The sequence below is a fragment of the Parambassis ranga genome, chromosome 3 (assembly GCF_900634625.1).
Source record: "Parambassis ranga chromosome 3, fParRan2.1, whole genome shotgun sequence".
Classification (NCBI taxonomy): domain Eukaryota; kingdom Metazoa; phylum Chordata; class Actinopteri; family Ambassidae; genus Parambassis; species Parambassis ranga.
In genome coordinates, this window is record NC_041024.1 from 18,798,967 (window position 1) to 18,821,629 (window position 22,663).

General features: G+C 42.6%; 1 protein-coding gene across 4 annotated transcripts in view; it reads right to left on the reverse strand.

Annotated features, from left to right (window-relative positions):
• Nucleotides 1–2,726: 2,726 nt before the first annotated feature.
• Nucleotides 2,727–22,663, reverse strand: part of sema4bb (sema domain, immunoglobulin domain (Ig), transmembrane domain (TM) and short cytoplasmic domain, (semaphorin) 4Bb) — a 43,136-nt gene continuing 23,199 nt past the window's right edge. For all 4 annotated transcript variants that reach the window (XM_028401813.1, XM_028401810.1, XM_028401812.1 and 1 more), the window contains exons 3-15: nt 17,458–17,618; nt 17,241–17,303; nt 16,572–16,670; nt 14,942–15,053; nt 14,458–14,574; nt 13,795–13,952; nt 9,708–9,889; nt 9,084–9,234; nt 8,781–8,991; nt 8,552–8,667; nt 7,634–7,791; nt 7,170–7,261; nt 2,727–6,785 (exon numbers count right to left, since the gene is read on the reverse strand). In XM_028401813.1, the coding sequence (XP_028257614.1) occupies nt 6,013–6,785; nt 7,170–7,261; nt 7,634–7,791; nt 8,552–8,667; nt 8,781–8,991; nt 9,084–9,234; nt 9,708–9,889; nt 13,795–13,952; nt 14,458–14,574; nt 14,942–15,053; nt 16,572–16,670; nt 17,241–17,303; nt 17,458–17,618 (2,393 nt within the window). In that variant the 3' untranslated portion in view covers nt 2,727–6,012. The remainder of the gene's footprint in view (nt 6,786–7,169; nt 7,262–7,633; nt 7,792–8,551; nt 8,668–8,780; nt 8,992–9,083; nt 9,235–9,707; nt 9,890–13,794; nt 13,953–14,457; nt 14,575–14,941; nt 15,054–16,571; nt 16,671–17,240; nt 17,304–17,457; nt 17,619–22,663) is intronic.

The following is a 22,663-nucleotide window of genomic DNA, read 5'->3' on the forward strand; positions in this document are numbered from 1 at the left end:
TACTCATCATTCTTCTCATGGTGAAAGCAGAGCAGAGTGTTTCAACAATGATACTGCTGTAAGCACTTATTTAGATAATGACTGCATGAGAAGGGATGGATGTAATCATTTATGGAGCTGGTTGATACACAGTGTGTATGGCTGATCACAGAAACAGTCCCTTTATAACACCATGTTGGAGGAGGAAGCTCTCAGGTGCAGCCCTCAGCTGCAGGATGAAACTTTCTTCACACAAGGTTCATGAGATTTGTTGTGAGTTTTATAATACAGCTCTAATACAGCTTTACCTTCACACACATAAGCTGCTTCTTGTGATGGAGGAGCAGATGATGGAGGATGCAGGAGTGCTGGTGGGTGGAGTTTCTTTGGACAGAGGCAGGTTGGGTGTTTCTCATAGTTTCCAGACTTTATGCTAACCTAAGCTAAACTGATGGCAGTAATATAATTAACATGACCACCTGATTTTGAAGTTAGGTCTCGACTGATTTAGAAGATCTTCCACTTCCCTTCATTGACTGTGAAAAGTAAATCTGTTTTTCAATATCACCGTCAACGAAGCATTTCCATGAAATGTGCAACACAATCAGAGCTGAAATCCAGGCCGACTGTAATTGTTTTCAAGGCTGCAGCAAACACAAGGCACTTTTCACGGTGCAGTGATTTGTTAATAATGAATAGCAAATTACCATCTTTGCTCTTCATCAAATGGTCGCTGACAGCAGATGAGCTGCTGCTGTTGAAAGTAAATGGGATCTGTCACAGGGCATCAGAGGAGAGAGAACACAGTGAGATTCAGAGAAACAGAAAAGAAAGCTGACACAGACATGGGTCCCTGCTGCTTCTGTAATTTATTAATCACGAGTCATTCTGAGATACATACTGGATGAGAGTCCTCTGCTCAGCTGCAGGTACGGGGCCATGTGAGCATCAGGACTTTGACACTCGCAGGCAGTCTGTGAGGGAAGAGGCCTAATGATTATGGCACATGTCAATGAACATTTTTATGAACATTTTCTCAATCAAGAGCACGAAGCAGGGCAACTGGACTTGTTGAGTTCCTTGAAGACGTTTTGCTGCTTGGAACTGATGGAGTAGCTTGCAGTAAAAAGTCTTCAAGTTGATTTAAGCTCTTAAGGTATTCCTGTCTGAGCTGACTTTTCTTGATGTAGTTCACATATCTTGCTTTACTTTTAAGAACCTTCTAGTATGTACAACCAAATCAGATGTTGGTCATTTGTTTTTTTGGCTGATATAACAACTTTTGTACTTCAGTCACAACTGTTATTTCATTGCAAAACTAAGTCACAGAGTTACATGTGTAAATATCTGATGACTAATAAACATGCTCCAAGTATTGTCACAAACCTAATGTTCCAGTGAGGGTGTGGTTATATAGCAAATAAATACAAAAATAATAAACTGCAAATTCATTTTAGGCCCTTAATCACTGCTTACAGGTCATCTACTGGTAGATAAAAGCTGCCATTACACAATAGTGACAGAGGATACATTTGTTCCTTTCCTCTAAAGAGGCCATCTGCAGCCTCATCACTGAGCAGTAAATAGCCTGGATGTTTGCTGGACATGATGGTCAGTGATATGCAACACACACACACACGCACACAGGATTGGCATGATGACAGACGATTTTAATGTATGTATTGAGATACACTTGTGCTTATTAACTGTCTATTTCAATACTTTTGGATTATATCAGTAAGTATGCAAATTAGGACAATGGACTGGAACTAATGACTAAATTTGGAAAAAAAGATGAGAACCATGAGTGTTAAAGCTATAACATCTTCTACAACCATGAAATACCTTACATACCTTTTACCATAGGTCAGAATCTACAAGTGTGTCAACTGGAGCACTAGAAGGCAGTGTAGCATTTCTCTTCATGAAGGAAGTGGATCAGAATCTTTTTTTCCTCAACTACGCCTTTATTCCACAAAGTGTGCTGTGATGTTGTGTAAATGTCACAACAGCATGAAGCAACAAATGACAGAAGTTATATTTTAAATGCTTCACCAACAGGTTTTTTAAGCAAAATGTAAATTCCACTACCTATTAAATTTGTTAAGTACTTAAAGTGTTTATTAAGGGGAAAATTATTGACTATGAAGCACCAGAAAATATGTTTATTACTCCAGCTTTGTTATTTTAGTCCTATGGCACAAAAACAGACTCACACATGCACGTGTCAAAACATGTATTTTATTCATTTATCTTAAAAAAATTAAAATAAAGTGCTTTTTATGTACAATATAATAAAAACAACAGTCACAATCTCAATGATACAAAAAATACAGTTCACAATGTTATTTGTACACAACAAATAAAAAAAAAAAAAAAAGAAATCATGCAGGCAAGACCACATTTGTCTAATAATTATTCAGTCAACTAAGCTTATGGTGTTGGATATGCTGAGGCAAAGCTGTCACCGTGTTTCATGGCTGAGACGACGTGGTGGGTTTGGAGCTGCAGAACTACATCATGCAGCACAAATGACTGGTTACAGCTGCTGTTCTATTGTTATGACCAGTTAAATGAAATCCTGTATACGGATGCTGCGATGGATCGCCTACTTTTAAGCCATTTTAGGAAAATAGACTGCTGTAGATGTTCTACAAATATATAGTTGGCTACATTCATATCCAGTACAGTATGTTGCATTACTGAGGAGCTACTCAAAATGATTCATCATTTACCACATTGTTTGCTTTTGAATGAAAAAAGCCTGTCGTTAATAAATATGCACAGTTACAAATATTGATTTTTTTTTTGGCTTATTAGTGAAATCAGCCTGTGTTGTAACATCAGCTTTTCAACAGGACATCAAGGAGTAATATTATAGTTAAATACTGACCTCAAACAGTTTCATGTGTGTACAATATCTTTTTTTTTTTACACAAGCAGAAGCTGCAGGATGAAGATTTTGAGCAGCTCTCAGTCTTATTTGTAAGTAAAGTTAATGGTGGCTTGGGTGAATCTGTAAATCTGCTATTGACCCGTGTTGTGTTGTGGAGTTAAGCGTGCCCACTGAGGGCTACAATCACACCATTCAGCACGTTCCTGTTGGTGAGGTCACTGCTGGGTAGTGTACAATGTGGCACATGGCTGAAGGCAGAACAGCTCTGACATCTAAAGGCATTTTATGTTGTGAGGTTTTTTTTTCACCAAGCACCTCAAAGCAGGTCACAGAGATATTTAACAAAATCATGCAGAGGTGGAAAAAAAAACAAGGCTCTGATTTGTTTTGGTCTTCAATCTGTTGGTAAGTGTAGACTCTATTTGTTTAGTCTCAGATGTTCTGTTCTTCTGGAAAGTGTTCATGTTTGCTTTCTCGTGGCGAATTTAATGAAAAGATTAATATCTCTCTCATGTTTGTGAGTTGTGGCTGGAGCCATGCTTAGCACAAAGACTAAAAACAGGTCTTTTTAAACTTTACATTTGAAGGTGAAGTAACCTGCTAGACTCAGTGCAGCCAGCTCCTCCTTCCAACAGAATTACTGTAAACTCAGTGACATTTAAACTGTCATAGACTACATCTTTAAGTCATCATGATATGAAAATAAAAGCAGAAATGTCTCTTGCTTTGACGTGCGTGATAAAAAAAAAACCAGCCCAGGTGCTGATCTAACAGCGTGGTGAAATGTATGCTGAAGTAGGCAGTAAAGCACTATGAAAAAAAATATATCAGCAGTGTTCACTCTCTAATTTCAAGACTATCTCTACAACACATCTTGCACAAGGTCCCTTAAAAACACACAATATTAAGCACAGGTACTGTATATACACAACAAAAACTCGAGAAAAAAGAAACACTGACCACTGTTGCGCAGTATGCTGTGCAGTTACTTTGTCAACTTGTAGCAGTTACATCGCATTTCAATCTGCTCAGTGTTCAAAACAGCTAAATGTTGATCTGTTATGATACTGGAATATACTATACTGTTGGCCTATTTGATCAATACAGTGATTTGGTGATGTACACTAAGACGCGTGGTGCCATGTTGTCCCCATGGCCTTGTAAATGTGTTTTTTTTCCATTCAGATTTACACAACACTATCAGCTTTCTGCATCTTTGGAAATTTCTGCTTGTTAAGTCTCAAAGTCAAAGAAAGGTGGGTGTAGCAGTGGTTGTAATGGCTGCGCTGGTCCCTGTAATATAAATGATTTCTAAAAATCATTTTCCTCAGCAGCCGCGCCGTCTGTTTCAGTAGTTGCATTTCTTAAAACATGCTTCAAATTTAACTGAAATGTGCAAACCTGGAAGTATTCAACACCCTGATTACTTGTGCTTTCACATTAACGTCACCTTAACCTCAGACTGAGTGTGGTGAATGCCATGAATGTAAGACATGTAACCTGGCGGTGGGTTATACCGAGCTAAGCTCTGCATCTACCACACTATACTGTGCAGCTGCAGTCTGGACAAGAAAGGGCTGAATATTATCTGTCCACTGCAGTGGCATTAATTGTTCTGCAAGTCTTGAGTGGGCTTATTAGCACTTAAACTAATCGAAGAGTTTGTGTGTTAGTGCCAGTCACTCTCAGTTGTCCTTTGTGTCTCATGTGGAAGGCAGAATGAAAACTGTTCTATGTTGTCACCTATTATTTTTCCCCAACACAGCCTTGGGGAAAAGTACGTTTAAGTACGTTTTGAGCTAACGGTCGTAGAGAAATTCTCAACCTTGTATTTCACATTTATTAATTCATTATTAGTGCCATAAAACTCCATATGAAACCCAACCCTGGGTCCATCACTATGTGCTCTTCGACAGTGACCAATGCTAACACAAAGTGTGGGAGATGGGAGTGGTCATAACTGAATGGCACTATTGCATTTTGACAATCAAGTTATTATTTTGTATTTTTTGGCACAGTGCACATGATGATTTTGGTGCTGCCTTGAACATGGTAGAGCGGGCGTGTCCTTATCCCCCTGCTGTCTTGCCTCTTTGCATCTGTGATTTCTTCAATATCCGCCTTAAACAACTGCATCTCAGTCCATTTATGAACCCATCTCAGCAGCTGTAGGTCAGCATTGAGGAACAGCGCTGTCAGATAAGCAGAAATGCATCCGCCTCCTTAAATCATCCATGGTGCAGTCTTAAGTGGAAAAGGCCTTCTTTCATACATTCAGAGGGTAAACTCAGTGTAGTTCAAGGAGCATAAATCATGGTCCCATGTTTTGATAATCTCGGCGGTCCAGTCTTTTTTAACATGGCTCCATTGGAGGCGTGTTCTCCTGGTCTGTCTCATCTTTCATAATTGTCCCCATCCACTGACATGACATTTATTCAGCAAAAGGGAACAAATGTGCTTCTGACTTGCTTCCTTGCAGTGTAGATTGTGATGAATGTACGTTAGATGTATCATATTCTCCTAAACCTGGACTCCTGGTCACCACATAGCTGTAGCTTGGTTCTATAGTGTGCATAATAGCAGAAGTGTGGCAGCCAACTTCTGCAGAGAATGTGCAAGGTTACCTAAATAGGGCTGGCTAAAATATCTATATTTAGTATTTATTGTCTGTGTATGTGATGGCCGTCTAGCCTAGTAGATAATTTATTGTTGGATGTTGCATACCTAAAGAGAAACACAGATATTTGGAAGGAGGCCTTCTGTTTATTTTGATATTTTTCCTCCGTATTTCCCTGCCCTATGCTGACACACATAAGGTGTTAGTGACCACAAGAATGACTGAAAAAAAGACACTTAGAATTATTCGTAGCAGCTGCCATGGCTCATGGTCCTGGCTGAAACCGGAGTGTTTTCTGCTGCCTCTTCTTCCTGCCCCACGCAGCAAACCGGGACGAACCTCTGGCTTCGGAGTGGAAAAGATGAAATGAAATGACCTCCGCACTGATCACAGAACTAAGATGATGAAAATAAAAGATGTGCTGTGATGTAGGAGGATGTCAGGGTCTCCTCTCCTTTGCTTGGTGGCCTGTGTCCCTCACAGAGACACAGGGTGTCATGGCATAGCGAATGCTGTGCTCTCATACGATTGAGTCTTTGATCTCCGAGCCTAACCTGACTCTGGGTCGAGGGCAGGTCGGGGAGTACTCCACATGGCTCTCCTTCACGTTAAGCGGCCGCCTATCGGAGGACTCTGAGAAGCTCTTGCTGTTGTCTGGTGAGGACTCGTGCGTGGGTGTGCTGCAGATGTAGTTGTCATTTAATGTCTGGTAGCCCTTGTGATCTGAAGTAGAAACAGGGATGGTGTTACCGTTAAGCGGTAAGCTCTCGGTGGGCTTGCCCACTATTCTCGGCTTCTTCTGCTGCATGTTAGGACACTCGCCCTGCTTCAGCATGGATTTCATATGATCACGGTTCCTGTAGATGACAAACAAGGAGAACACCACAAGCGAGAAGGCCAGCAGAGCGCACACCACAATCAGCTCATTCCAGTACGTCTTCGTGTGGACCTGCTCAGAACGGGACTCGCCAGGCAGGATCATGGTCTCCTCTGGTACAATGTGGGGAGTGCGTGAATGACCAATCAGAGTGGTGCTTTCTTGCCGGGGCTCTGCTCTGACGCAATAGTTGGCCAAAAGCTGGCGAAACCCTTCTTCTTCCGACCAGCACTCATAGGTCTCTATCCTGTCAGACTGAGCCACCACCACCAGATTTCCCTCCGGGGTAGCATAGAGAAACTGACTGGCACTGTCACTGTACCGCCACCTCCTCTGTGCCAGATTGGACCGCAGCTTACAGGGCAGAACTCTGAATGTGTTGGCTGGGATTGTAATGAGCTGGCAATGTGAGCCGCCTATAAAAATGAGAAGAACGTTGTTTTATAACACTGAAAGATCACACCAAAGGAGTATTTTATGGTATATAGACCAAACTAAATTATTTCTTCTTCTGGCTTGTTTTGTCATGTATGTCACATATGTTGTCACATAAGGTTACAGCAAGGAGAAGCTTAGCTTAGCATGCAGAGAGGGAAAGGGAGAAATTTAAATAAATCAATATGACATGTTATTGCACAATTTTGAATTCATAACAGTTTACATGAATGAGCTGCCACCTGGCTTTAGTTTCAGCATCGACAACATGTTTTTTCAGCTGTAAGTGCATGTTGTTTGTGGTGTTCGTGAGGTGAGTGACAACACTAAAATTAAAGAGTGCTGCAAAGGATGAGAACACTCACGAGAAGCTGCTGGTCTGGCGGCTCTGGGGCTGGGAGATGTCCTGTTACAAATGGCTGATGTGTCAGCCTCCTCCACGTCCTGCTGCCAGTGGCTGAGACAAAACGTACCGAGCAAAACAACAGAGGGAAGGTTAGCAGCTGTAATGAGAGGCACCTTTTACTGTATGCTGCCATTTTGGTCCCAAAGTCTTTCATTTAAAAACACAAGAAGTACATGACTAAGAGACCAACCAGAGAAACCAGAAAGCAATTTCTATAAGCAGATGACTGTATTTTTTTTCAGTCACTTATTTTATGTGTTTTGTTTGCGTGGATGTTGACAACAAAAACACATTTATTATATTTAAACAGATTTATCAATGTAAGAGCCCCTTTCTAATGGACGAAAGTAAGGGGCTCCTACCACCGAGTCCCACACACCCTTTAAGGTGAACTAAGGTGATTTCTTAGAAGTACTTTCTCACCTGTCAGGCGGCGCCATCCTGACATCCCGACACAGCCGCCCGGTCCAGGCACAGTAGGGGTCTCTGGATAACACACACTCGCCGCAGCTCATGTAGTTGGAGCAGTTGGCCACAGGAACCTCCACCAGGCCAGAGTACGAGGACACAAACAACAGACCCTGCAGGGGCAGAGAAAACATGTGTGATGTTCAGGTGAATGCAGGGCAGAGCAGGCCGTCTGGTTTTGGTTACGGATTTCAAAAAGGGAAACCATGCTAAAACAATTACTTTAGATAAACAGAAGAAAATAACCTACACAATGGACTAACTCCTACCAGCTGTTCCCCTTCTAGATACAAGCCAAGTAATTTGAACATTGTGAACATGTGGTACTTTGCTTACTTTCCATGTATTGATTTGCTTTTTTAACATGTGTGGCACATGCATTTCCCTCACTAACGTTACAGTTACACTGATCAACAGTGCACCGTGTGTTCCCAAAGAAAAACACACTATATTTAGGCCTGCTTATCTGCCAGTATATTAGACGGACAGCATGTGGATTCTGTCTTAGTCTTTCATATCCCTATTTGGAGCCAAGAATATACTCACAAAAAGCATCTCAGACTTTATTAGAATTACATAATCTTAGATAAGATTGCAGTTGGGCTGCTTTGGCTCAGGGTAAGGCCATTATGTAATAAAGAGAGAAAATGTAATGAAATTTAGCTCTGGGTAAAATGCCAGAGAGGATCATAAACTCTGCTCCACACGGCGCTATAACTTACAGGAAAAACTCAATGGAATGGCCTCTGTGGAAAGAAAGGGTCCAGAGCTTGTTCAAATTCTGGTAAAGCTAGCTCGTCCATATTTTTCTTAGTTAAGTTGTGTTTTGAGAATTAATTACTCTTAATGACATCATAACGTATTGCGATTTACCCTTTGAGCGTCCAGTTCGATGTGCTGCACAGGCTGTGGCTCAGAAAACAGGGTCATCTCCTCTATGATGTGCATCTTATCGTTGGCATTGATGGCCTTATGGAGCTTTCCATCATCTAGGTAACACACAGAACAAGTGGAAGTGAGCCATGCTGTTTCCAGGGCACAGTGTGCGGTGAAAAAAGGAGCAACTTCTACCATATTTATGCTGTTGTGTAATGAGCTGCACCTGTTCCAATGAAGAGCACGTCATAAGCCCTCTCCATGCCCTGGATCTTATGCACAGCGATCTGTGTGTAGCGCACGCTGCGTTTCAGCAGCAAGGGAGCGCTGCGGATCACGCTGTCCATCAGGAAGTGGTCCTTGACAAAGTTTAGCACTTTATCAGGCATGTGCAAGGACGACTGGATGCCCATCGACCTGGCGTGGTTGGTCACACACTGTGTGGGAGACACAAAATAAATACAATAACCAGCTTAAAAACTACTGAGTGTGTAGCCTTTGTATTATGTTGACCGTTGTCAGCACTCACCGCCCCAGGCCGTGGTTCGGGTACAGGGTGGTTGTAGGTGTACCACTGCTGGGTCTCCCTGTTGACCTCACGGTAGCGGCCGCTGAATGCTCTTTCTACCTGGGCCATGGTGAAGGCACACACAGCTGAGCTGCCTGATGCACCTTTGTACCTGTAATCAGAAAAATAAATATTTGTTTGACCTGACTGTTGTTCTGACAGCTTCAGTAACACACTTAATTAAGAATTTAAGTTTTTACTCAGTCCATACTTTCTGCATTGTTTATGTTTTATTCAGGAAACTGGAGCAGCAGCTTCTCAACAGAGAACAGTTGCAGAGTGGGTGTTTGAATGATTTCCATATTAAAACCTTTATTTTGTTGATACATTAATTAGACACTGGGGTTGCATGAGCTTGTTTTAGTGTTTAAGCTCATTACAGCTGCTCTAAATTCAGAGCCGCCAAGGCAAAAAAAAGGCAACTTGCCAAGTTAGAGCTGAGATAGTTGAATAAAAACTGGCTCAAGATGTGCTGTGTGAGCTGCATTGACTGTGTGTGTGTAAACTAAATCACATTATGTACATGATCCATGTGGCTGTCAATGCTGACATACTGTGCATTCACAGTGTGAACCAGTGTCTTACCACTGAGAAGTGAAGACGCCGTAGAACACAGTGCTCTCCCAGCTGTCTCCCATTGGCTTCAGCACAAACATGTCCTGGATGATGTTGAAGGGAAAGCCGTCATCAGGGAGGGAACACAGGAGCTGAGCCTTCAGGAAGGTGGTCCATTTTTTCTGCAGCACCCTCTCACCTCCTTTATCACCCTGAGAAGTAAACCCGTATGTTACTGATTGCAAACAAACATTTCCTATACATTAATGTTTATGTATAGAACTGCCGTTCTCTGCCTGCTCAAAACACATGACCTAGCGGTAGGAGCAGAGGGAGGGTGCACAGTGAGGTCAGGGTGTGTCTCATAAGCAGGTGAGCAGGTGGCAGATGCTGGAAGTCTGACTCAACAAAAAGTCACATCTGTTCTCAGCTACAGAGGTTGTGGCTGCAGCAGTAAGGGAGGATGCCACGGCCTCTGAGTCAGCTTTGGACAACAGCCTGCGAGTCCCAGAAATCAGGAGTGGAGTAGGCTAGGCCTCTAGACGACTCACCCTGCCAAAATACTGGATTTCCAATTTCAAATGGAAAGCCAACATGCTAGTAAACCAGAAAGAAATAATCATTTTAGATCTGGATAACATATTAACCTTGGTGGAAGGTGCACTCTACACATCATTTACGGCAGTTTTGTTCTACTTTTTGACTTTTCCCCAAATATAATTTACAGTTTGTAGACTGTCCAGCACTGGACCATGACCAGCTTTCAAACTAGTAAGCTAAAAACTATGAGAACATGTTTCACGATCATAAAGACATCATGAGTGAATGAATGTAAAAAGCTGCCTGACAGAAAGTCAAACATAACCATGTAGTAACAAAGAGCAGAACGGGGGCACAAGGGCCGGACTACTTGTGAGACCTTGTGGTGTATCACAGCTGCAATGCATCTTTCTTTGCTTTAGAGGGTGCTCTTGAGGTCCAATGATAAAAGATAAAAGTAGCTGCTGTGAATGGCATGACCTCTTTTTGAAGTAAATAAGCGGTAATCACAGCCAGGATTTCACTGTCCTCACACAGTTTCAAGTACTAAAACCCTTTTCTGTAGCTCAGCATTTCTGTGGTGCATTTATACACAGTGACAAAGCAAAATCTGACAATAAAGTGTGGGAGAAAAAAATGTGTAAAATGTTGTTCTTTGTACGAGAGGAGATGGTGAAATAGAAAAACAAAACAAACAATAAGCAGTTATTACGGCTTTGAAATCCGGATCAGTGGTTCACATCTGACTGCTCCTCCAACACACAGAAACAGGCCTTCACTCTTCTTTTAAGATATTCCCATAAACAGCTATCAGACAACTTTGCTCGGATTTGCAATCATCAAAGAGCTTGTAAACACACACCAGAAGACACTCCTCCCAAATGTAGCAAGCTAGCTGCAGAACACAGGAGGAGCGAGAGAAGGAGGAGGAGGAGGAAGAACCAAGACCAAAACAAGTGGTCTCGCCCAATCTCAAGACAGTTTCCCTCAGATCCAAACTATCCCATCTGCAGGGCCTCCAAAACCCTGAGCAACTCCTACATAACAGCACAAGGAGTGAATCACCCTTGAGAAGATTATAAAGTGCAAAACTGTAACTATCTTTGTTTCCTCCTCAGTATGCTGTCACACACAAACAATCATGTTGCTCAACAGTGAGGTGAACCCTTGTGGGACCGATACAGGCCTGGGAGCCAATTACTAAGCTGTGGTCGTAGCCTGTCCACATAATGAAGAGACCACATTCCTGCTCTCTCAGCTGTCCACTGCCGTTGTTGCTGTGCTCTGCTGCGCAGCTTCTACTTTAAATCGCATTGATTCATGTTAGCTGCCTTCCAAAAATGTACTCCATTCTTTGTGCTGCAGAACACAAACTCTCATATTTTTATCATGTTTAAGATACTTCAACCTGAGGACAGGGAAAGAAAAAAAAGATGCCACACAGTGTTTATAATCTGCCCGCTTTCCACGGTCCCTCAGTGTGCACACCTGAATAAACAGAAGAAAGAGGGAGTGAAAGGAGGGAGGGGACAGATAGCAAAGAGGGGGAGAGAAAACAACTCGGAAGCAGAATTATTTGGCAAGCCCAAGTACAACAGTAGTTGAATACCATTAAAAAATGCTTTCATTTTTTTTTATTTATCTCATGACAAGAAGCATGGCCTCTTTATAAGTGTCAGCCAAGATGAACTAACACACAAGCACGATTCAGATATTAAATAAAACCACATTCCTACAAAACTGGACTTGGCCTGGTACACACAGAGAGGGGAGTGTGTGCTTTCTGACAGTTCACCGAAGACTGTTAGATACAGGGAGGGGCCCTCATACCTCGGTTTACCTAACCCTAATCTGAGTTCAGCACTTTCTTTCATATGTGATGCACAGTTTTTTGGGAAAAGCGTTTACATGGTAATAACTTATCCTGAAGCAAAGGCAATTTAAATGAGGCTGTACTGTTAATGTTGTCTTAACCTTGCTCTTAGATTGATCTTAGTTTTTTTTTAGACTGTGAGGCGCACACAGAGCCATGGGTGAGGGTAGGGTGCAACAGAAGAAACCACTGTAAGGCAAGGATACTGCATGAGGGGAAAAGAAAAGCTGCAAACAGCTGAAGACAACGGGGAGTTTAGCCAAGAGTTGCCTGCTTACTAACACAGTCAGCCACTGCAGCATCACTGAATGTATTAAACACTTAGGGATCATTTAGAAATGGGTTAATATTTTGGCAAAAAGCATTACATAGCATGACCTCAGCTCCACTTTTGCTCCGTCTCTTCGCTCTGCTCATTTTCAATTATGCAGCAGGAGCACTGTCAAGATGGCGATGGACCCACACCAAGTCTATAGTAATCCATGGAGCCTTGTTTTTTGCATTAGTGTCCCTTAAAATCGGACGGTAAAATGTTTGTGAAAACAGGAGTGACGACAGCTTAGCTGCTTGAATGTAAATTTTCTCATAATTAGGCAGCTGATAAATTCAGATGTGTGCTTACTGTCAAAGTCTATGGTTATGAAAACAGTCTCAGAGCTTACTGCAATACTCTCTCATAACAAACATATGAAGAAAGCCACATGCAGCACGGCTGTACTGCTATAGAACAGCATTTGAAAAGACGTCAGTCAGGAATAAGGGAGCTGCTGCATTCCAGTGAAATAAAAGCGCTTTACAGAGCAGAGAAAGCCATTCTTCTGTCTCTATTGCACAGTTCATCTGCAGCAAGTCGCCACAGTCTGGGGGCCTTTCTGTCAATGATTTCCATATATAGAACCCAGAAGGTGCTCTGCTGGCTGTGAGAGGTGTCGCAGCACTGAGGGCCAGAGCATAGCAGGACTAAGTCATTAAGCTGTCACTTAAGATTACATGCTGTCCCCACGATTACGCACATTACTGCCTCCATGAACAAGAGGCATCAGTCAGAGAAGGATGCTGAGTGCATGTATATCAGGCAGCTTCTTAACCCTTTTAATTGATCTGATGACAGGTGAAAATGGATAAAGTCTGTGGCTGATTATCCAGGTTGATCGACCAAACTAAACTCTAGAGGCAGAGGAATGATGTCAGTGGTTTAAATGATCCAACTGAATTCTGCAGCCGCTACGTTTGCATGCAGAAAAATACAGTAGAGTGGAATAAGCATTTCATATTGCTGTGAAACACCCCTGAATACTAATAATGCCAGCAAAGCTCAAAGGGCTGGTGGAGAAAGGCAGGGAGCTGCAGGGATGGACGACTGCAGCTGACATTGTGAGTGAGATGGAAGGAGAGAGGAATCTGACATTGCAGAGAAAAGGGGAGGGAGGAGGAGGTGATGATTCAAGCAGGGGGGAAGGCAAATCTACTGAAAATATGTTTGTACAGTCAAATAGAAGAAGAAGCTTTAACGTGCCAGTGACAAATCTCCATGGCATCCACACAGGCATGATGTACAGTTACCAGACATGCTGTAACACGTGAGTGGACCGTCCTGTTTGGAGCGCAATTGTATCGGGATTAAGGACAGGAAGTTTGAGCCCTGCTGCACCCCTTACTTTCTGTATGACCCTCTTGTGTAATCGCCAACGCCTTGTAGCTTACCTTACACACACGAGCGATCCTCGACACGATGGTGTTGTCAAAGAAGTCAAATTCTTTTCCAGCTTCGCTAAAAAAGAAGTAAATCTTGTCGTCATCCCCCACAGGGTTGCCTATTGGCTGACTCTCCTCGATGTATGCCGACCCAACAAAGACCGGATCTGCAAAAAAACACAAATCAAATATCTGCTTAGAGTCACGTTATAGCTTTTTTAAAACATTCTCTCTCTTTTAAGCTGTTTCATCACTTTTGTATCATCGTGAATTCGGATTCTGCACTCTATCATACAATCCTGCATGTGTAGAGGAAACGGGATTCTGTGGATAACTGTCCTCAGATGTCTCATCAGGAGCACTCGGCATGAATTACCTCGAGATCAAAAGACAAGAGAGGTCTTAATTGTGTGCAAAGTACAGCTTACTCTGGGGAAAGCAGTGGCAGCCAGTTGAGGTTGTTTTGATGTGCATGTGCAGCGGCTGATAGGACCGAGCTCCCGCAATCTACCAGGGCTTGTCTTTGCTCTCAGTCTGCATGCATTAGTGAATACGCCTCACTAATGATCACTACTTTTTGGAGCTTATCTGCTGTGGTCGGTACATAATGGAAGATTGGAGGATGTGTAGTAGCAGGGAAAAAAAAACACTGATGGGGTATATGGAGTTTACCTTGTAGCCATTTTAAGGAGTTTTCTGTCTTCAGAGCAGTTCCCTGACCCAAACTCTTGTAAATGACTGGTTCATTCCCCTGAAAGTTACTGACAGTACCAGTATACAATTCACCATCTAGAAGAAAACAGCAAGAAAATGATTATTACAACATTGTGATGAAATTATGAGCTAAGGATAAAGGAGGCTGTTAGCAAGGATTAGAAAAAATAATTTCTCCCCCTTACACCCAATTAATTATTTACTAATTGCACGTTAAAGAAGTTTACACACACGACCAGTGTGTGTTGCTGTCTGGCTATTTATCAGACAGACAGACGCAGACAAACATTAGCAGGCGCATCATGAGTCATTACTGAATTAAAGATAAATTTAACATCAAAGAATCTGCAGAACCTGTTTTCCCTCCCCAGAAAGGAGGCTCTTCACAGTAAGTGTGTGTGTGTGTGTGTCTGTCAAAGCTGTGTATTAGCCCATTACGTACCGACGATGATGGCAGTGGATTTGTACTCTGGATTAAAAGGGCAGCGACTGCGCCCATCTTCCATCACAACCTCGCCCACTTCATCTCTCTCCAGTGTGAATGTTGACGTGTTCTGCAGAAAGACACAAACAGCAAGTGTCCCTCAAGCACAGTCCAATTAAATCCTACTTACATCGTAAAAGAAGTGAGCTCAACCTTAAGATCATTCTCTCCATTACAATACGCAGAGTACACTAGCGTTTTGTGACTTCTGTCACAAAACACAAGCTCTTAATACTGCTTGTCATGTCAAAGGCAGCCATGCTGTTTCTACAATGAGGAAAACCATCAATTTAAAGCACATAACCTGGATCAGTACAGCTGCGCACGTCATCCTGTTACCACAAATGGTCATTAATGTGCATTAATCACTTGACGTATGGCTGAGTGCCATGGATAGAAAAGTCATGTGACTTACTGCTTATACAGAATGAGAAGAATTTGTGTAAATACATAAAAATCCATCAAAGATGAAAACAGAGACGTGAAAACCTTCACATTTTAGAATTTTATTTGTCAAGTCTTTAATTAGAAATAAATAATGAAGTCTTTCCATCTCTTGTGTAGCTCTGGGTTTATTAGGCTATTTGTTATTTACTTTGAAAAACAGCCAATTTCTGACAGCTAAAAGCTTCAGTTTTTATGCACGTATCTATAATACATTTTAATGCAGAAAGACTGACAGTTCTCTGTGCAGCCAGCATTAATACGTGACCAACTACAACCAATATTTAAGCATTGGCTGTTGTCGTGGGAGTGTTAACAAGACATGAAATATAAATGTTGGTATTTGCAGTAATAGCAGAATGTAGTTTCATTTGTTTGTAGCTTAATCAAACAGGACAGCATGGAGAATCTTCCCATGCTTTTCCAACATGAGATGTTATTCATCTCAGAGCTTGTTTTAGTTCATGTCTGTCACTGCGATTGTTTAGCATCTTCAGTGTCCCGTTACACTGCCCTCTGTGACTGTTTTGAGAAGTGCTATGAAAACAAAGCATTTGTCTATGTTAATATTATTCATCTCTCAGTGTGTCTGGCTGATAGGAATGCTCTGGATGATACACACACACACACACACTCTGTCACTATGACAGTGTTCACTCAGACCAACATGGCTCAAACTTGTTTGGAATCCCAGTTCAGGGCCCAACGTCCTGCCAAGTCATCTTTAGTCTGAGACATTTCATGTTTTTCTTTCGCTTTGACGTCAAAGGGGAGAGTTTAATGCTCCCACTTTGAGAGCTGAGCTGTCGCCAAGCTCCATTGCCCCTCTATCACTGAAATCAATGTCGTCCTGCTGGCGGTTACCATCACTCCAGATGTACTTCTCTGTTAGATAAACAGATCTGCTGCTTCCCTCTCTCTGGAAAGCACACAGCTCATGTACCCCCTGTTGACTTGTCTGGCTAAAGTGCCTCAGCAGGGTTTGGTTACGCTTGGATAACAACAGATCCAATACTGACATGCTGGATAAAAGAGCTTGATTCTTAAAAATATATGAAAATTCAAACCTGTACTAGTCAGAGGAGGGAAAGAAATGACAAGAAAAAAAAGTGAACAATGCTTAGACTGAGGGGTCATTACTTACAATGTAGGCGCAGACAGGACTGAAGGCATAGGTACCACACACATAGAGATGAGTGCTATTCAGCCGCAGAAGAATTTTGATGTAATTGAAGCAATCAGTCTGGATGGGGAGAAATGCAGAGAGTGTCAGGTCCATGAATTTCTTAGATCTGAATGTGACTCTCTTGAGAGCTCCTTTAAACCTCCTGCCTGGAATACTTGTAATCAAAAGTTAATCTTTCAGAACAGAAAAAGCAAATACTTCAGAAACGGTTCGATAGAAAGTGTTTATATATATATAAAAAATCCCTCTTTGCTCAAACACTGTTGGGAAACCTCCCAGCATCACACACAGCAGTTGCCTGGTGAGCTCTCTGTAATACACAGACCAGAGTTGTACACAGCAGCACACAGATTACTGAGGCTTGTCGCCCAGGGATACAACAGCTGGCATGACAACAAGGTACCAGACAGGGAAGAAGAAAGACCAATTCCCTGACGAGCCTGCACACTTGATGAATCTATTTGTAAATGGTGGGAAGGTTTGTCAGCACTAAGCTCATTTTACTGGCTCACAACACCGGTGAAACACACAGTAAGACTGCAGGAGGAAAGCTTTCCATGTGGGTTTTCTGATGTATGTGTATTTCTTGAGTGTGTTTTGCAGGAGCTGTGAAGAGAGGCCTCTCACCTCAAGGTTCTTCCCTTTGAAGCTGCACTCCTCTCTTTTTCCAGCAGGAGTGCCCCATGTCAGCTGAAGATAAGAGAGAGGAACACTGAATAAGTCAGATGAAATAGAAGGCAACCACCCTGATTCTGAGCCATACCGCAAATTATCTGCTGGCCAAACGACCCACAAGTCAAACTCAGACCTATAAACCAGCAGCACACTTTTCAGTCACACTCACGTTCTTCTGCAGCTTTGTCTTGCTGATGTCCGAGAGGCTGAGGGCAAACAGTGCCTCCCTGGCACCGACATACAGCATGTCGTCCTCCTGGCTGAGCAGCAGAGAGGTGTAATTGAATACACCGTCCACTGAGAATCTCTTGGCTGATCTCTCTTTTGCATCTGGAAAGAGACAAAAAACAAAACGCTGCAGATTATTATCACATTGCAGGGCAGATCAGAGAGGAGGAGGCTGGCAAAGGCCTCATGTCCTAAACTCTCAGCAAGAGAAGAAGCCCAGCTGTAAATGAATGATTACACACACAAACTGTTTAACCCCATATAATGACAACCCCTCTTTTGTGTAAGCCTTAAAACACCAAGGCAACAACTGAGATCAGCAGGGATTTAAGAGGAAACAATATTCCCTTAATACCACCGCAACTCATGCGTTACTATTTTCAGCACTCCACAAAAATGGGAATGTCTCTAGGCCTCACAGACGCACAAATCAAGCAGGATACATGAACAAGTGGAAAGACATCACGCTGCATCCAACTACAGCATGACACACAGTCAAATCAATTTGGTATACAAAGTGGAAAACTGTCATCGGGCTTGCCGTCATTCTTGTACCACCCCAGCCACCCCCACCCTAACTCCTACAGGCGAACGTCGTTCCCTGTTTACCGTTCTTGCACAGTGGCAGGCAGCAGCTACTGCAGCTCCAAGAGAACATGTCATACAGTGAGACACGGCCACACTATCCTGTGTTCCGTCTTAGTTCTCCTCAGTATTGGCAGCACTGTAACAAGCCTCCTCCACTAAACACGACTCTTAATCTCTTCAGTTTACATCTCTTTAGCAGTGGGCCGTAAGTCAAATGAGTTTCCCACAGCTTCAAATAGCTTCAATGAAGAAGTACAGATTTAAAGTGCATGTTGCTCCCTTTACAGCATCGGCGTCATAAACAACTCAGAGTCCTCTACAGTGGCATCACCAGCAGCTTTCTACTGTGGGACATTTTGAAGAGGACCAAAATGGATATTTGGAGCCAGGTTTTGTGAGCAGCAAGAGATCTGACAATTACTTCATATCTATCAGATAAAAGATTCAGAACATTTTCGTGAACTATCTGTGCCTCCTCTGCTTACATTCTTGTTCCTTCTTGCCGTTTCGGACCATCTTTGTAAATGTTTATCTCTTGGCTCCTTTTCCAAACATATTAAAACACGCTACATGTCCTCCCAAGCCAAAACATCTGGGGTCACAAACTCCATTTGCTTGTCCAAATAAGATTACTGGCTCGAATCTGGTGTCGTAAACACTAATATTTGTTGCAGCTAAGCCTCTCCCCCCCATGTACAACCAGCAAACTGAATGTAAATGTGGGCACTTCTGATGCTAAGAGAAAGACACCAGAAACACATTTATCTTAAACACTCCAGGTGGTGCATAGGCCCATAACACAAATGAAGCCAGTAAAGTGCAATAAATGTTTACAACCCACGACTTAAACTTTTCAATATGCTCACAAACAAATGGTTCATCTAACACTCAAGGCACTTTGGCAGATGATTGTCTTCCTCCTTATGGGAGTGAAAGCCAGCTGCACAAGCCACATCACGTCCAAAATCAAATCTTAGGTCCTCTCCAGTTTAACAACACTCAATCTGCCTAAAACTCTGTGACATCTGGAGTCAATGAAAGAGAGGGGTCTATCATTAAAAAACCAGGGAGGAGATAAAGGACTTTTGTCATCCATAGGTCATTCAGGATAAAAGAAACTGTGTACATGGAGGAGGCAAAACTATTTTATTTAGGGTACTTTAAGTCTGTTAAAGTGTCCTTTAATGCTCATAAAGGCTGGTATACCGAGTCCCTGTGGACCCTGTAGTTGGCAGACAAAGGAGTGCCATCTCTCCTCTCAACAGGAGGACATATCATAGCCTGACTGTCATGGCTCCCCTGGGTTTTGGACATTCACTGGAACCAAAAAACAGCCTCTCCTCAGCATATTAAAACTCTCTGACATAAATCACAGTGACAATCTCTGAGACAGACAATGAAATAACGAGCAGGGGAGAGCAAACTCATGAAACTTTTTACTCAGGGAACAGGCCAGGGCTACTTAGCAGGAGGGTGGGTTTGAGGTCAGGGTACTGAGTGGGAGTTGTGGTAACCAGGAAGATTGGATTGTGATGTTGACCTATTAGGAAACATGCAGACGAGGGGGAAATCATGTTACTTTTAAAGAGATGGATTTCTGATAAGAGCAGCAGGCCTGTGTGAAGCTGCATCCATCTCAGACAGAAAGCCACCACAAACAGAGGCTGGTTCCTCAGGGAGATGCAGCAGCAGCTTATGTGTGTGTTTTGACATGCTTGCAGCAGAATGCCAGCCATCCACAGAGAGCAGCAGCAACTGCAGGCCATTTCACAGCCAGGCTCCAGCTATATTCATCACCCGCCTGTTTAATCAGCTGCCTGTCACCAAGTCGAGCCCACAACCTCTGCCAGTGCTCATCACATAACACCTACCACCAATATGGCTGCTTTATTGCTGGCACTAACACCCTGAATTAGGCAGGTTCTTTGAATTTCAGCCTTTGCCTTAGTTCTCCAAGGTCATAAAGAGAGCAGGGGGTAGTTCAAAGGATGCATCATCAGGGGACAGTTTACAGCTAGAGGAGCCGGGTCTGTCTGCAACATGCAAGAGCTGAGTGTCTTGTCTCCACTGAGACATAGTAACTTCTCACCAATTAATTATATGAAATTCAATTTTGGCAGAGTACTCCATATTCATTCATTGTGATTTTTTTTCTCTAATCGGTGGAATTAAAGAAGGCAGAAAAAATAAGATCTCACAGGATTTGAGAGAGCACATGTGTTGTGATCAAAGTGCTGTTTGCTTCATAGTGGGAGAATCAGAGCAGCTCTGTGCTCACACAATCAACAGTTTAAAAAGCATTAAATTAAAGCTGGCATGCTGTAAGGGAGCCATCCAGCCCGTCATCAACAGGAAAACATAACAAGAGGTGGATACTTCCGGTCTTTGGAAATGGCAACTGAAAATGACACAGAGGTGACATTTGCAGTGTTTATGAATTACAAAAAAAGGTCACAGTGTCAGGGAGACACAAAACCTGGACTCCTGATTTAAAGTCCAGTCCAACCTTCAGGGTTAATGCCACCAACCATCATGCAGACTTTTTGGGCCTGTAACAGTTCTGTGATCAAATGCATACCGTACATGTAATATCTCCTGTTCTGAACCCATTTAAATCTATTTGTCATGCAGAATTTATTGGGTCAAATAGGCGTTTGTCTGCTTGCAGGAAAGGTTGTGTAAAGTAGTCAGGAATGTTCCCCGAAGCAGTTTTTATATACTTAAGATAGATAAATCAGACCTGATAACTTGTTTCATAATCATTAATATAGAGAAAACTCAGTGACATTGATTAAACTGTAGCATTCTGAATGTTCTCATTCACATCACACTGGGTACAGTGTGTGTTTACTCACCACTGAGGTAACTGAGATATCATCACAGGGTGCCAGCTTGCAGACGCAGTGTTGCTGAGAAATATAATTCATGCCAACAGTTTGGCAAGCATCATATTTCAGAGAAAATGGAGCCGAATCCAGCTTTTTTTTTTCTCCAAAGGTTTAATAGCACATCAAGGGCGGGGTGACTGATTGGCTGCTTGGTAGGTAGATGCCTGCCAGGACACTCCTAAAAGCCCTGAGTGTAAACATGCCCCAGATTTACTATAGCAGCATGAGCCAAGTCACACGGCAAGGGGGCAACGAGGACAAAGGGGTTTGCTTGCAGCCGGGCTGAGAAAACCAAAAGGAGAGGCGGGTACAGAGCAGCAGATATTAATCTCTCACCGGGCTCAGCTTATCTGGCATGCAAGACACAAATTTATAAAAAAAACCCACTATCTCTGCCCTCTGCCATCCAATAACATGCACAGCTTCAAGGCTCTCTGTTTGACACGATTTGACAAAGGGTTTGATAGCAGCGCTGGAGCTGACAGAAGCCGACAGAAGTCGCTTCAAGGTCATCGCAGCCGCACTGCTCCTCCTGATCTTTAGGCAAAGTGATGGTTATTTCACAGCACTAAGAGCAGCCCCTGTTCTCTGCTGCTGTGGTATGCCAGCCAAGTCAGCACAGACTCACTGTTTGTCCGCAAAGACGAAGGACACAGACCTCTGATGAGGAGACAGGAGCAGGGGTGTTAGCTAAGCGGCACCACAGGAAAATAAACTTTATACTTTACATAGATGGATTCTGGTCCAGTAAAAAAAGGCAATTTGTCATTTTTGCTTTACGCCCATCTAATTGTCTTATATGTTCAGCCTGTTACTCAGGGCTCTGTTGTTAGTAATCACTGCCTTTATGCAGGCGTGCTTATACTTGATATTGTGTCATATTAGAATCAGAGTGTTTGCATGGCACACTGAGAGACACCATGCAGAAAATAAGCAGAGTCTGGAACTGTGTAAGCCTTTGCTGCATGTGAGCTTCAGAGCTACTGGTTGGAACTGTGATTTTTCTACAAGTTTTAAAACCCTGAAAGATTCTACCTTTAACCTTAAAACAAACAAAAAACATAATTGCAACACACGTTCAGTAAGAAGGATGAAGTGAATGCATGAAGCACAGCATGCCTCTAAAAGCAGAGAACAGACACAGACATGATGCTCTGCTTTGTAATTAAAGGCTCTCAGGTGTCATTCTGATGCACTCAGGATTGGCACCCACCCACCTAACGCTCAGAGCAGCAAAGCGACACAGTGCAATGGTCCATCACTGCTGAAAGCTTACAAAATCCTGGATATAAGCTCAGTGAGACAGAGACTCCATGATATCTGAGTGAGTTATTCAAACCCCGAAACCCAGCGAGAGGGTGACAGTTGGTATAATTTCCTCTCTCACAAATTCAAAACAGACGTGCCGATGCTTGTCCTGTGTGGACTGCCCCTCTCTCTCTCTCTTTCTCTCCATCCTTCATCTTCAGTAGCAGAAGTCCCTCACTGCAATGCAAAAATCTAGCAAAGATGAAATGTCTTAAATCAAAGCAAAAATATGCTTATTTCCAGATTTAAAAATCTAATTTTTAGGATTTCTTAAAATTAAATTGCTGCATGGACAAATAATTTCACTGCTTTTAAGTAATATTCTCTCATATCTCAGTGTTTATATCTTATAATTAGAAGACT